At 38.5% G+C, this 15,623-nt stretch overlaps 2 protein-coding genes across 2 annotated transcripts; both read left to right on the top strand.

Moving 5' to 3' along the window:
* The first annotated feature begins 10,201 nt into the window (after nt 1–10,201).
* Nucleotides 10,202–11,278, top strand: LOC132799784 (uncharacterized). The gene is made up of 2 exons (XM_060812443.1): nt 10,202–10,502; nt 10,679–11,278. Exons 1-2 carry the CDS (start codon nt 10,405–10,407, stop codon nt 11,049–11,051), a joined length of 471 nt encoding a protein of 156 aa, XP_060668426.1. The 5' UTR covers nt 10,202–10,404; the 3' UTR covers nt 11,052–11,278.
* Nucleotides 11,279–14,387: 3,109 nt separating this feature from the next.
* LOC132799660 (uncharacterized protein At1g08160-like) lies at nt 14,388–15,059 on the top strand. The gene is made up of 2 exons (XM_060812094.1): nt 14,388–14,471; nt 14,559–15,059. Exons 1-2 carry the CDS (start codon nt 14,388–14,390, stop codon nt 15,057–15,059), a joined length of 585 nt encoding a protein of 194 aa, XP_060668077.1.
* The last annotated feature ends 564 nt before the right edge of the window (nt 15,060–15,623 follow it).

Here is a 15,623-nt window from a genome sequence, read left to right as displayed (position 1 = left end):
TCGAGATAGGGGGAGAGGCAGGAGCAAGAGCAGAGGCAGATCTACAGACGGTAGAAAATCATCGTATAAGTGCTATCATTGTGGCCTGGAGGGTCACATGAAGAAGAACTGCAGAAAGTCGTTGAGAGAGCAGAGACTCCAAGGTAATCAGCCGAAGAAGGATGGAGAGACACTAGTCACTTGTACAGGAGAAGTGGCGCTCTGCTCCACCGAAGAAGAGACATGCCTTCATATATCAACCCAAGATGTTGAGTGGGTAGTCGATACTGCAGCATCCTACCATGTCACTCCACACAGAGATTTCTTTAAAACGTACAAAGCAGGAGACTTTGGTACAATAAAGATGGGAAATTCCAGTTTCGCAAAGATTATGGGAACTGGTGATATTCAGATAAAAACGAATATTGGTTGTACAATCACTTTGAAGGATGTCCGTCATGTTCCAGACCTTCGGCTTAATCTACTTTCGGGAGCAGCCTTAGACAAGCAAGGCTATGACAACTACTTCAGTAAAGGCACATGGAAAATGACGAAAGGTGCCATAGTTGTCGCCCGAGGACATATTTGTGGAACGTTGTACAAGACTCATGTGAAGATATGTGCAGACAGCCTCAATATTGCAGAAGGAGAGGCGTCTCAAAATCTGTGGCACCAGAGACTCGGTCACATGAGTGAAAAAGGATTGTCCACTTTGGCAAGGAAGAAGCTTATCACTGTTTGCAAGGATGCTGCACTAGATCCTTGTAATCACTGCTTGTTTGGTAAGCAACATAGAGTCTCCTTCAGTTCCTCTGCATCGAGAAAATCAGAGTTGCTTAGTCTGGTGCACTCTGATGTTTGTGGTCCCATGGAGGTGGAATCATTAGGTGGCAACAAGTATTTCCTGACCTTCATTGATGATGCTTCACGGAAGGTGTGGGTATATTTCTTGAAGACAAAGGACCAGGTACTGGATTACTTCAAACTGTTTCATACCATGGTAGAGCGTGAAACAGGAAAGAAGCTGAAATGTCTCCGCTCAGATAATGGAGGCGAGTATACTTCCAAGGAGTTCGATGCCTACTGCAGAAGACACGGCATTCGACATGAGAAGACGGTCCCTCGCACCCCACAACATAATGGAATAGCCGAAAGAATGAACCGAACCATTATGGAAAAGGTCAGAAGTATGATCAGTATGGCTAAGCTGCCAAAGCCATTCTGGGGAGAAGCTGTTCGTGCCGCCTGCTATTTAATCAACAGATCACCATCAGTACCGTTGAATTTTGAAATTCCGGAGAAAGTGTGGTCGGGTAAGATTCCCTCCTACTCTCATTTAAGAGTGTTTGGTTGTATAGCTTATGTACATGTATCCAAGGAGCTCAGACAGAAGCTCGATGCAAGATCTACTCCATGCATCTTTATAGGATATGGAGACGAAGAATTCGGATACAGGTTTTGGGACCCGAAAACCAAGAAGGTTATTAGAAGCAGGGATGTAGTATTCCATGAAAACCAGAAAATGGAAGACATTGCAAAACCCAGAATGTCTCCTAATTGTAGTTCTAGTGCCAAGAATTTTTGTCCTAATCCAGCACCAGCACAAATAGCCACAGAAGATAATGAGGTGCATGAAGATATACCAGAAGCAGACCAGGAGGAAGAAGGGGATATTGAGCAGGGGGAGACTCAATCCTCTCAAGCAGCTGCAGGGCCATCACAGCGGTCAGATGATGGTACACCTCCTGAAACCAGTGGTTTACAAGTTCGGAGATCTGAGCGAGGCCGAATTCCATCAAAGAGATTTCCAGAATCTTGAGTATATTCTGCTTACTGAAGAAGGGGAGCCAGAGAGTTTCCAGGAAGCTGTTTCTCATCAAGAGAAAGAAAAATGGCTGCAAGCAATGCAAGATGAGATGGAATCCTTGCAGAAAAATCATACTTATGAGTTGGTTGAGCTTCCAACAGGAAAGAAGGCACTAAAGAATAAATGGGTGTTCAAGCTCAAGAAAGATGGCAGCGGAAAGGTGGTGAAACACAAAGCTCGATTGGTGGTCAAAGGATTTCTTCAGAAGAAAGGAATTGACTTTGATGAGATTTTTTCACCAGTGGTAAAAATGACTTCAATTCGAGTCATTTTTGGTTTAGTAGCAAGTCTAAACCTAGAGCTTGAGCAGATGGATGTGAAGACAGCATTTCTTCACGGTGATTTACATGAAGAAATCTACATGGAGCAGCCAGTAGGATTTGAGGTTTCAGGGAAAGAAAACCTCGTATGCAAGCTAAAGAAGAGCTTGTATGGCCTCAAGCAAGCACCAAGACAATGGTATAAGAAGTTTGACTCGTTTATGGTGAGTCAAGGCTATAAAAGGACTGCAGCAGACCAGTGTGTTTATATTAAAAAATTTTCAGGTGGAAACTTCATTGCACTTTTGCTATATGTGGACGACATGTTGATCGTTGGACAAGATGCAATGAAGATTAGTCAGCTGAAGAAAGAATTGTCTAAGTCTTTTGATATGAAAGACTTAGGACCAGCTCAACAAATTTTGGGAATGCAAATAATCCGAGACAGGAAGAATAGAAGGTTATGGCTATCTCAAGAGAAGTATGTTGAACGGGTGATAAAGAGATTCAACATGGATAAAGCCAAACCGGTCAGCATTCCACTTGCAAATCATTTTAAGTTGAGTAAGAGAATGTGCCCCTCATCCAAAGAAGAGATAGAGGAGATGGTTTCAGTACCATATTCTTCAGCGGTAGGAAGTCTGATGTATGCAATGGTGTGTACCAGACCAGACATTGCTCATGCAGTAGGTGTTGTGAGCAGATTTCTTTCAAATCCTGGAAAGAAACACTGGGAAGCAGTCAAATGGATTCTCAGGTATCTTAAAGGTACATCGAAGCTGTGCTTGTGCTACGGGGAAGGTGATCCAATCTTAGAAGGCTATACAGATGCAGATATGGCCGGAGACCCTGATAATAGAAAGTCTACATCAGGTTATCTCTACACTTTTGCAGGGGGAGCTGTGTCATGGCAGTCAAGATTGCAGAAGTGTGTTGCTTTATCCACTACTGAAGCAGAGTACATTGCCGCAGCGGAAGCGGGTAAGGAAATGTTGTGGTTAAAGCGTTTTCTCACAGAATTGGGCATCAAGCAAGAAGACTACAAGATACATTGTGATAACCAAAGTGCCATGGATTTGAGCAAAAACTCAATGTATCATTCCCGTACAAAGCACATTGACATTCGCTATCATTGGATACGCGAAGTAATAGGTCAACAGTTGCTGAAACTGTTGAAGATTCACACAAAAGAGAATCCAGCAGATATGCTAACAAAAGTTGTTGCTCAAGAGAAGCTGAAGCTATGCAGAGACATAGCTGGAATAGATGGCAGATGACCATCAGTTTTAAATGCGGCTGGAGGGGGAGAATTGTGAAGTCCAGCCGCACCAACCAACCTCACCAACCACAGCCGCACCAACCACAGCCACCATTGTTGACAGCCACCATTGTTGATCAACAATTGTGGGCTAAGATGTTGAAAAGTGTGGCCTTGTAAGCCTATAAATAGGCTCCTTACCTTTGCATGAAAACCAAGCCAAGAGAGCAATCTCAAGCCTCCCAAGTGAGGAGAATTGAGAGAAAACTCCAAGAGTGAGAGTTGTTTAAGTTCCAGAGAGAACTTGAGAGAAGAGTGAGCAATTCCAGAGAGAATTGGAGAGTGCAGAGAGAGGTTCCACGAGAGAATCCTCCATGAGAGAAGTTTTTATTTTTGTATTCTATTTTTAAGAGATTAATAGAATTCTTTTATTTTCTTCTCATATTTCTTCTCTAAAGTGGTCAGAGAACCACAACAAGTGGTATCAGAGACCCAGATCGAGAGCTTGGGTTCAAAATTTGAAGAAACAGAGCCATTGTTCTTCAAGTTGGTGTTTCGGAAAGTTGCTCAAATAATTAATTTGACAATCCCAGGTGAAAGTACCCGACGAGAGGAGAACAACGAAGTTCGCCGGAGAGAAAACGGACGTCCCACGTGCCCGCACGCGCCGACTGAAATTTTTCTGCAACTGTTCACGCGCCCACGCGCCGCACGCGCCGTCTGGAGGTTGAAGACGACCACGTCAGCAGCCACGTCAGCGAACACCTGCCACGTCATCTGCCACGCCAGCCGACACGTCATCTGCCACGTGTCGCCACGTCATCTGACACGTCATCTGCCACGTGGTGCCACGTCAGCACCATCTGCCACGTCAGCAATATTTTTCTGGAATTACGGAACAGCCCCTGAAGTTTCAGAAATTACAGAACAGCCCCTGAATTATTGGAAATTACAGATTGACCCCTGAAGTTTCTGTATTTGCAGGTTGACCCAGAAATTTTGTGAAATTACATTTTTGCCCCAAAATTTCTGGTAATTATATTTTGACCCCGGAAGAGTCAAGTCCACCATTTTCGGCCGTTCCGGACGCAACGGTTAACTTCGTTTTGCCAAATTCAGCTCCATTTTTGGTCAAGCCATAATGTCAATGGAAGAATCATCTTCGGGAGCTATGGTTAAGCTCACTGCCACAAATTATACACTTTGGAGACCTCGGATGGAAGATCTCCTCAATTGTAAGGATCTGTTTGATCCTATAGAAGCTAAAGGCGAAAACCCCGATCCCAGCAAAGTAGCAGAATGGAAGAAATTAAACAAGAAAACGATCGGTCAGATCAGGCAATGGATCGACCACAGTGTCTTCCATCATGTAGCGAAGGAAACGGATGCATATGCCCTCTGGACAAAATTGGAGGACATGTACCAGGCCAAGACTGCTCGGAACAAAGCCCTGTTGCTTAAGCGATTGGTACATCTAACATTACAGAGTGGAACTTCTGTAGCCGAGCATACCAGTGAGTTCCAGAGCTTGGTAAATCAACTATCTGCTGTGGATTACCAACTAGGGGATGAGGATCAGGCCCTCCTACTTCTAAGCTCTCTTCCAGACAGTTGGGAGACATTGGTAGTCTCTCTCAGCAATTCGGCCCCGAATGGCAAACTTACTATGGCTATGGTTAAGGATGCCCTATTTAATGAAGAGGCCAGGAGAAAGGACATTGGCATGGATCAGTCACATGCCCTCGTCACAGAGAGAGGAAGACAGCAAAGAGGTGGTCGAGATAGGGGGAGAGGCAGGAGCAAGAGCAGAGGCAGATCTACAGACGGTAGAAAATCATCGTATAAGTGCTATCATTGTGGCCTGGAGGGTCACATGAAGAAGAACTGCAGAAAGTCGTTGAGAGAGCAGAGACTCCAAGGTAATCAGCCGAAGAAGGATGGAGAGACACTAGTCACTTGTACAGGAGAAGTGGCGCTCTGCTCCACCGAAGAAGAGACATGCCTTCATATATCAACCCAAGATGTTGAGTGGGTAGTCGATACTGCAGCATCCTACCATGTCACTCCACACAGAGATTTCTTTAAAACGTACAAAGCAGGAGACTTTGGTACAGTAAAGATGGGAAATTCCAGTTTCGCAAAGATTATGGGAACTGGTGATATTCAGATAAAAACGAATATTGGTTGTACAATCACTTTGAAGGATGTCCGTCATGTTCCAGACCTTCGGCTTAATCTACTTTCGGGAGCAGCCTTAGACAAGCAAGGCTATGACAACTACTTCAGTAAAGGCACATGGAAAATGACGAAAGGTGCCATAGTTGTCGCCCGAGGACATATTTGTGGAACGTTGTACAAGACTCATGTGAAGATATGTGCAGACAGCCTCAATATTGCAGAAGGAGAGGCGTCTCAAAATCTGTGGCACCAGAGACTCGGTCACATGAGTGAAAAAGGATTGTCCACTTTGGCAAGGAAGAAGCTTATCACTGTTTGCAAGGATGCTGCACTAGATCCTTGTAATCACTGCTTGTTTGGTAAGCAACATAGAGTCTCCTTCAGTTCCTCTGCATCGAGAAAATCAGAGTTGCTTAGTCTGGTGCACTCTGATGTTTGTGGTCCCATGGAGGTGGAATCATTAGGTGGCAACAAGTATTTCCTGACCTTCATTGATGATGCTTCACGGAAGGTGTGGGTATATTTCTTGAAGACAAAGGACCAGGTACTGGATTACTTCAAACTGTTTCATACCATGGTAGAGCGTGAAACAGGAAAGAAGCTGAAATGTCTCCGCTCAGATAATGGAGGCGAGTATACTTCCAAGGAGTTCGATGCCTACTGCAGAAGACACGGCATTCGACATGAGAAGACGGTCCCTCGCACCCCACAACATAATGGAATAGCCGAAAGAATGAACCGAACCATTATGGAAAAGGTCAGAAGTATGATCAGTATGGCTAAGCTGCCAAAGCCATTCTGGGGAGAAGCTGTTCGTGCCGCCTGCTATTTAATCAACAGATCACCATCAGTACCGTTGAATTTTGAAATTCCGGAGAAAGTGTGGTCGGGTAAGATTCCCTCCTACTCTCATTTAAGAGTGTTTGGTTGTATAGCTTATGTACATGTATCCAAGGAGCTCAGACAGAAGCTCGATGCAAGATCTACTCCATGCATCTTTATAGGATATGGAGACGAAGAATTCGGATACAGGTTTTGGGACCCGAAAACCAAGAAGGTTATTAGAAGCAGGGATGTAGTATTCCATGAAAACCAGAAAATGGAAGACATTGCAAAACCCAGAATGTCTCCTAATTGTAGTTCTAGTGCCAAGAATTTTTGTCCTAATCCAGCACCAGCACAAATAGCCACAGAAGATAATGAGGTGCATGAAGATATACCAGAAGCAGACCAGGAGGAAGAAGGGGATATTGAGCAGGGGGAGACTCAATCCTCTCAAGCAGCTGCAGGGCCATCACAGCGGTCAGATGATGGTACACCTCCTGAAACCAGTGGTTTACAAGTTCGGAGATCTGAGCGAGGCCGAATTCCATCAAAGAGATTTCCAGAATCTTGAGTATATTCTGCTTACTGAAGAAGGGGAGCCAGAGAGTTTCCAGGAAGCTGTTTCTCATCAAGAGAAAGAAAAATGGCTGCAAGCAATGCAAGATGAGATGGAATCCTTGCAGAAAAATCATACTTATGAGTTGGTTGAGCTTCCAACAGGAAAGAAGGCACTAAAGAATAAATGGGTGTTCAAGCTCAAGAAAGATGGCAGCGGAAAGGTGGTGAAACACAAAGCTCGATTGGTGGTCAAAGGATTTCTTCAGAAGAAAGGAATTGACTTTGATGAGATTTTTTCACCAGTGGTAAAAATGACTTCAATTCGAGTCATTTTTGGTTTAGTAGCAAGTCTAAACCTAGAGCTTGAGCAGATGGATGTGAAGACAGCATTTCTTCACGGTGATTTACATGAAGAAATCTACATGGAGCAGCCAGTAGGATTTGAGGTTTCAGGGAAAGAAAACCTCGTATGCAAGCTAAAGAAGAGCTTGTATGGCCTCAAGCAAGCACCAAGACAATGGTATAAGAAGTTTGACTCGTTTATGGTGAGTCAAGGCTATAAAAGGACTGCAGCAGACCAGTGTGTTTATATTAAAAAATTTTCAGGTGGAAACTTCATTGCACTTTTGCTATATGTGGACGACATGTTGATCGTTGGACAAGATGCAATGAAGATTAGTCAGCTGAAGAAAGAATTGTCTAAGTCTTTTGATATGAAAGACTTAGGACCAGCTCAACAAATTTTGGGAATGCAAATAATCCGAGACAGGAAGAATAGAAGGTTATGGCTATCTCAAGAGAAGTATGTTGAACGGGTGATAAAGAGATTCAACATGGATAAAGCCAAACCGGTCAGCATTCCACTTGCAAATCATTTTAAGTTGAGTAAGAGAATGTGCCCCTCATCCAAAGAAGAGATAGAGGAGATGGTTTCAGTACCATATTCTTCAGCGGTAGGAAGTCTGATGTATGCAATGGTGTGTACCAGACCAGACATTGCTCATGCAGTAGGTGTTGTGAGCAGATTTCTTTCAAATCCTGGAAAGAAACACTGGGAAGCAGTCAAATGGATTCTCAGGTATCTTAAAGGTACATCGAAGCTGTGCTTGTGCTACGGGGAAGGTGATCCAATCTTAGAAGGCTATACAGATGCAGATATGGCCGGAGACCCTGATAATAGAAAGTCTACATCAGGTTATCTCTACACTTTTGCAGGGGGAGCTGTGTCATGGCAGTCAAGATTGCAGAAGTGTGTTGCTTTATCCACTACTGAAGCAGAGTACATTGCCGCAGCGGAAGCGGGTAAGGAAATGTTGTGGTTAAAGCGTTTTCTCACAGAATTGGGCATCAAGCAAGAAGACTACAAGATACATTGTGATAACCAAAGTGCCATGGATTTGAGCAAAAACTCAATGTATCATTCCCGTACAAAGCACATTGACATTCGCTATCATTGGATACGCGAAGTAATAGGTCAACAGTTGCTGAAACTGTTGAAGATTCACACAAAAGAGAATCCAGCAGATATGCTAACAAAAGTTGTTGCTCAAGAGAAGCTGAAGCTATGCAGAGACATAGCTGGAATAGATGGCAGATGACCATCAGTTTTAAATGCGGCTGGAGGGGGAGAATTGTGAAGTCCAGCCGCACCAACCAACCTCACCAACCACAGCCGCACCAACCACAGCCACCATTGTTGACAGCCACCATTGTTGATCAACAATTGTGGGCTAAGATGTTGAAAAGTGTGGCCTTGTAAGCCTATAAATAGGCTCCTTACCTTTGCATGAAAACCAAGCCAAGAGAGCAATCTCAAGCCTCCCAAGTGAGGAGAATTGAGAGAAAACTCCAAGAGTGAGAGTTGTTTAAGTTCCAGAGAGAACTTGAGAGAAGAGTGAGCAATTCCAGAGAGAATTGGAGAGTGCAGAGAGAGGTTCCACGAGAGAATCCTCCATGAGAGAAGTTTTTATTTTTGTATTCTATTTTTAAGAGATTAATAGAATTCTTTTATTTTCTTCTCATATTTCTTCTCTAAAGTGGTCAGAGAACCACAACAAATATGACAATAATGTGGAATTATGTGATAGTGCTCTAATCAAACCGCATTGTTGCTTAGACAATATATTACATGATCATAAATAACAATATTTTAACAAAAATTCATCCAAATTTAATCCTGCTCATATTCATGTATAAACTAATTTGAATTGCAGAGTTACATTGGAAGTGTCTGTCATATTATGCTAATATAGTGCATATATTCTATCTTGGGCACAAAGGAAGCTGAAAAGAGAAAAAAATAAATAAAAAGAAAATGGAAAAAAGAATAAAATAATGGAGTAAAATGTACAAGCACAAAATCATTGGTCCCATAGCTCGTGAGACATGAAGCAGTCAAAATTCATATGTTCTTTCTCACAAGCTAATATTCTCTTATATTCTGATACACATAAAACAGGGAAATACTTATAAGGAAACCTGAATCCTTATTTCTTGATTCTGAAGCAAGAGAATGGTAAAGAAGCAAAAAAGTTTCCACAGCGCAAAGAAAAAGTCTACACCGTGAAAAAAAAAAAAAAAAAAAAAAAACAAGCTACATATCTCTAGTTTGCTAGTTAATCATGAACTCCAAAGCAGAGTTTACCAAGAGATTTTCTATTCAGTCAGCTATAAGTATAAAACCAACATTGTTCAATTTAGTCAGCATCAACAAACAAGTCACTGAGCCAGGTCTCCTACTATACGGACAATGATTAAAAAGCCCTTCTTTCAACCTCCTGTCGATGTGACTCTGCTTAATTTCATATTATATGCCAAGGTACCTAGCCAGTGGGCATATCCAATTACAATTTACCATTAAGTTTTTATGTAAAAGTCAAAGAAAAAAAATACATAATATTGAAAACCATTTCAAACTGTTAATAAAAATTAGACTCTGGCTTTGACAAATATTTTGTAAAAGAGGTCCATAGATAACTCTAGTTCATTATCGAGATTAACTTCTTTTTTTTTTTTTTTTTTTTTTTTTAAATAAGTTCTAGACTCTGGCTTAGGTGTATTGAGTTTGGTGCAAGAAAATGATGAAGGAGAAAAAAGTTCCAAATATTGATACTTCTTTGCTCAATATAACCATTGTCAAATACTCTTTTTTAATATATAAACTAATGGAAGTTCCAAATTCCAAATTTTCCATGGGCCAAATATATTTTCGAGATATATATATATATATATTATATAAAAGTCACTAAAAGAACAGACAACAAGGGACATGTTCTTTATGCTACTTTGCAACAATTGGTGCAGAGCAATTAAACTAATGCAAGTGTTTCCCTACCAAAAGCAAAATCTTTGGATTATGCTACTCTCTTCTTTAATTTGATTTATCACTCTGTAAATTAAATCTTTCAATTCAATATTCATATCACACCCAGATTTCAAACAAATTCATTAACCACCACTCCTCCATTTTTCACTCAACAATGGCTTCCAGTTCCAGGTCTGGGTCCCTAGCGGATCACAAAGAAGAAGAAGAAGAATCGAAAAAATTGGAGAAAAAGCAGTTTCCGTCGCAAACAAGGTACATACTTTTTCTGGTTCTAGCCATAGTTGTGGTGATGAGTCTAGCCATGGGGATTATTTGGGCAGTGGTCAAACCAAACGTCCACAGGTTTTTGTTGAAAATGGTTATATCGAGCAAAGGAGTCTCAATATTTCTAACGCTAACATCTCTGGCTTGTTCACATTTGAGTGTAGATTCTATGACCCAAATAAAAAGGCAACCATTTACTATGACAGTTTGAATGGTACTTCCAACTTCAGTGATCAAACAGAGAGACATGTGCATCTAAACGGAACCTTTCTTCTAAAACCTGAAGATGAAAATCGCATAAATTTCACATTTAAATCTGAACGCTGGTCCATTTATGGTTTTATGCCAAAGTACCTATCGCAGGGACGTGTCATATCAAATATTTTGTTCGAGGCGAAGATAAGGTTTGAGATTGCAGGTTGGAAGTTTCTGCCTCGCACTATATACATTGACTGTTGGCCTTTAGTGGTGTTCGATAATAACCAAAATCCAAGGAATCCAACTTTTAAACCCACTGTCCGCAAGGTTGATTATTAATATTAAGCATGGATACAAAATGATATTGTATCATTTTATAAATGTTTCTTTAGTTTTCTCTGATTTTATTTTTGTTAAACTCTTTCTTTAGTTTTATCTGATTATAATATGACTTCCATTTGCATATGTGTAGTGTTCTGTGTTAAATAGACTTTCTGGAAAAATTTCACCGCAGAACTTTTTCTCAGTACGATAGAGAGTCCAGAGCAGTTTTATTCTTGTTATTATTTTTTCATTGTGGGATATGAGGATTTTCATTTTTTTTTTTTTGGTTGTGTGTGTGTGGATATTGTGTGATATGAGGATTTGAACTTTGGCAATAAACACTGCCTTTACTTAATAATTGTTTATCTGTAATTAACCTTTTGGCCTCTCACAAGTTTGGCCAGCAGTGATGGACTTCACTGAAATCATGATATATATTTGGGTTCACTCTAAGAAGATAATACAAGTGTATATATATTATATATCATTTCCACTGTAGTGGGCTTCACCAATCTCTTACCAGAAAGAAACTTGAATTATTATCTCAATCCTTCACCATATATTGGGCTTGGAATTCTTGAAGCTTGAATTGTTATCTCACTCCTTTTACAAATGTGTTCTGAGATTTATTTATTTATTATTTTTTTTTTTGGGGACGAAAGATGTTTGGAGTTCGATGCAAGAAATCTGAAAGGAGGAAAGTTCCCATATATATATTCAAAGAAGGAACCGGATCTGAAAGAAAAGCAAAACTATACTAATATATTTATGTTTTCCTCTTTTTTTGGTAGAATAAGTAAATGTGTTCCTCACTAAAGCACTTATCATAAATATCCTACAACCAATAGATTCTTTACTTCTTTTAGCTCTCTATATAGAATAATCAGTCTGAAGTTATACATTTTTTCTTTTTTCTTTTTTTTTTTTGTCGGCGACTTGAAGAGAAGGATTTTGGTCAGCTCAAAAAGTCTGAACCTCAACCTATAGGGATATTCTTAGTGGTTTTTACCATTAGGCTAAGTCAATAAAAATAAAACAATTCCTTTCTAAAAAAACCAGGAATAAATAAGGGAATCATTAACTAAATTTTAATTCCCCTGAATTCTTTAGATGCGTTTAGTTTGACGCAAGAAAATGCATTTTCTTTATCATATGATAAAGAGAAAAAAAAAAAAAAGTTTCCAAATTAAAAGGAGCAAAGAAAAAGTCCACTGAAATAATAGAAATAAATTAAATCATGTTCTTACTACTTCGTTGGTCTCAACAACAATTAAATGTGTTCCATGCCAAAGCAAAAATCTTGGCTTACTTATCATCCTTAATCAAGAGACTCCTTTCCCGTCTCTTTGGAACAGCCTAATAGCAAGTTAGTATTTTTTTCTAGCAAAAGTTCAAGACTTGGAACCCTTTACTTCAATCTCAATAAAATAAAATAAAATTCTCCTTGCCTTTAGCTATCTATAATTAAAGAAATTTATTAATAAATAAAATATATCCAGCTTCAAACAAAAAAGTATCACTCCCTATAGTTTCTTTTAAAAATTATATTTTAAGCTTCCAATAGTTACAAATATGATCCAAGACCCAGAAGCAGATCATCAGCAAGAGCAATTCTCAAGGAAAATAAGGTACATTCCTTATGATGTCCTAGTCATAATTGTGGGAATGAGTCTAGCTATGTCTATCCCTTGGGCAGTGGTCAAACCCAAACGCCTAGTTTATGTTGTTGAAACTGGTGATATATATATATATATATATCTGATAATTGTCTTGTTTTATTATTGTTTTCCTGTATTTGGCTTTTGGTTATCTGATTGTCTTGTGGTTTTTTTGTTAGCATTGTTAATTTTCACAGAATAAGTCAAATTCTGTTGAAAAAAGGGTCTTTTTTTTTTCTTATTTTTTCTTATTTTTTTATTTTTATTTTTTAAAGAAGAAGAAGAAAAAACAAAAGAAAAAAGTGGAAAATTATAACTATAAATTGAAAGACACTATTGATTATTTCTGAGTATGCATATTGGGAGAACAATTTTGCTTACTGCGCAAATTTGGCAGTATGGCTGTGGAGGAACGAAATCTTTTGCTTGGATGAAGATTCCAATTTTTTTTTATTTTTTTTTATTTTTTATTTTATTATTATTTTTTTTTTGAGAAAACTCATACTTCATTGATCAGATGAAGACAAATCATCCTGAAGAATAGAAGTAAGCCAATGCTTGCTGTAGTTTTTTTTCTTTTTTTTCTTTTTTTTTTTTTTGGTACCTAAGATTTTAAAGCACCAATAGGAGTTTAATTAAAAAAAATCCTAATGAATAAAAGGAACAACGTTGTGAGAGTACTACTTGTGTTTTATAAAACAAATAAATAAATAAATAAAAGTGTATTACATGTGTTGAATTTTTAAGAAATTGTTTTATCCGAAAGAAAAAGATTTTAATATTTGAATAAAAAATTCCAAAGGGGTTATTTATTATCTTATTTCCTTAGCTGTATAAGACCTAAGCTGGAAAGTTGTTTGAACTTCCACTAGTATGGTATCTTTTTATCAAATAAGGTAAATTCTACTTTTATGCTTTACTTGGACAATAAGATTAAAATAGGATTTGTTCTTTTTTTCAAAGTTGCTTCTTCAGGTAAATAATTAATTTGTTAAAAAAAAAAAAGAGAAATAATTAAGGTTTTGCCTTAAAAGCCCACCACGTCTAGAAAAAAAAAGTAAAATTGATCTAGTGAAAAGTAAAATTGGAGAATAAAATAAAAATAGAAAAATTCAAAGAACTCTTGGGGGGCATTTGGAGAATAAAATGAAAAATAGAAAAATTCAAAGAACTCTTGGGGGGCATTTGGAACAACCTAATATAACTCCACAATTCAGAGTTATCTGTGAAGTTGATAATTATACTAAAATTCATTTTAACAGAACCATTTTAATTTGACATGGAGTAGATCAATATGATCTTATTTATTGTTTCTCAAGTTAACCTTATGGGCCCTACCTTTAAAAAGAAAATAAAAAATAAAACTTTGTTGGCCCCACAATATTATTGTTTGTCATCCTTTCAGAGACATAGCTCAGTTAATCATCCAAATTCGTGGCTCATGCCTCCAAAATAATATCTATATCTATATCTATATATATATATATATATATATTTATAAATATATATTATTGTAAATCCTGTATTTTTTTTTTTTCTTTTCCGTTGAAATCTTTATTAAAATCTTGCTTGACTGAGTTATGATATTTATTAGTCATTTTGTATGTAGTCAGAAAACAGACTGCATCATCCTGTTAGGCTATGTCTGATGATCCCAAAAAAAAAAAAAAAAAAAAAAAAAAAAGAGAAAAAAATGGCTTCCGGTAGTAATACTTCCAAGTTTGATGATCAGCAGCAGCATAATGCAACAAAGAAGCAGCCAAGAAAAAGCAAAATGGTAAGGAGTATTCGTCGTGGTCAAGCTCGAAGCAAATGAAGTACATAGCGTTTGTGGTCCTAGTCATAATTGTGGTGATGAGTGCAGCACTGGGGACGATTTGGGGAGTGGCGAAACCCAAACGCGCGCCCTTTTTATGCCATCGAATACGCTCATATTGAAATGGTGGTCATCAACCCTGTGAGAACATCTCTCACTGGCAACTTCAGCTTTGTGATGAGGGCCTATAATCCCAACAAAAATTCCACCATTTACTATGAATCCATGAAGATTTATAACACTACTGACAGTAGAAATGAAACTGCTAGTCCTGTTAGGCTAGTAGAGAATTTCACTCAACCACCTTTCAATGTGACTCGGATTCATTTCTTTGTTTTGGCAACATTCTCCTCCGACGATGGTGCTGACATCCTAAACGAGTACCTACTGCAAGGCAGAATCACAGCAAACATTTCGGTCAAGGCTGCCATGAGGTTTAGGTATGGAAGCTGGATATCTACGCCTCACGCTATTGGGATTTATTGTCAACCTGCGGCTGTATTGCTGAAAAGAAATTTTCAGACCACTGGTTGCTATGTTGATCTTTAATATTAATTAATGTTATTAATATTTAAGCATCCTCTAATTAATTTTGCCTCCATTTTATTATTTTTATTTTTTAATTTTTGTTCTTCTTTTATTTGTTGATGGCTTTTGCTTTCTATGCAACCCTATCTACTACATCCATTCATTTTTTAAATGAACCCCCAGTAGTAAAGGCAAAGACGTGGGACTCTTGAATAGGGTAGATAGTGAAAAAGATGAGTTGCTGGACCGTCACACCTAATTTTTCCGTTCAAAAGAAGAGCTCTTTACTTCTTGTTCTTTTTTTTTTTTTTTTTTTCTTTGGCACATTCATGGAAGATGGTACCTGTTTCAATAAGAGTGAGAAAAAATCAATTCAGAGGATGTCCATTCAAGTAGCAGGATGAGCCCAAAAAAGATGTTATCGCTTAATGCTTCCTCCTTTTGTCCCGTACCTTTTCTTCCTGCATTTCGGTATTGTCAATAATGATAAGTTCGTTTATTTAAATTTTCTCGCTGTGTAACTGATCAGAAATATTTGTATTATTTTGCATTTTTGTCCTTTTTGTTTTGTTTTGTTATTTTTAT

The sequence above is a fragment of the Ziziphus jujuba genome, chromosome 10 (assembly GCF_031755915.1).
Source record: "Ziziphus jujuba cultivar Dongzao chromosome 10, ASM3175591v1".
NCBI classification, from domain to species: Eukaryota; Viridiplantae; Streptophyta; class Magnoliopsida; order Rosales; family Rhamnaceae; genus Ziziphus; species Ziziphus jujuba.
Note: the sequence above shows the minus strand (reverse complement) of the source record. Positions and strands in the feature narration are given on the sequence as shown.

Bases quoted from the DNA above. Each gene is read 5' to 3' on its own strand.
- LOC132799660 (XM_060812094.1), top strand. From the start codon at position 14,388: ATGGCTTCCGGTAGTAATACTTCCAAGTTTGATGATCAGCAGCAGCAT. The intron at 14,472-14,558 runs GTAAGGAGTATT...TGATGAGTGCAG, and splicing joins AGCCAAGAAAAAGCAAAATG to CACTGGGGACGATTTGGGGA.
- LOC132799784 (XM_060812443.1), top strand. From the start codon at position 10,405: ATGGCTTCCAGTTCCAGGTCTGGGTCCCTAGCGGATCACAAAGAAGAA. The intron at 10,503-10,678 runs GTACATACTTTT...ATTTGAGTGTAG, and splicing joins CAGTTTCCGTCGCAAACAAG to ATTCTATGACCCAAATAAAA.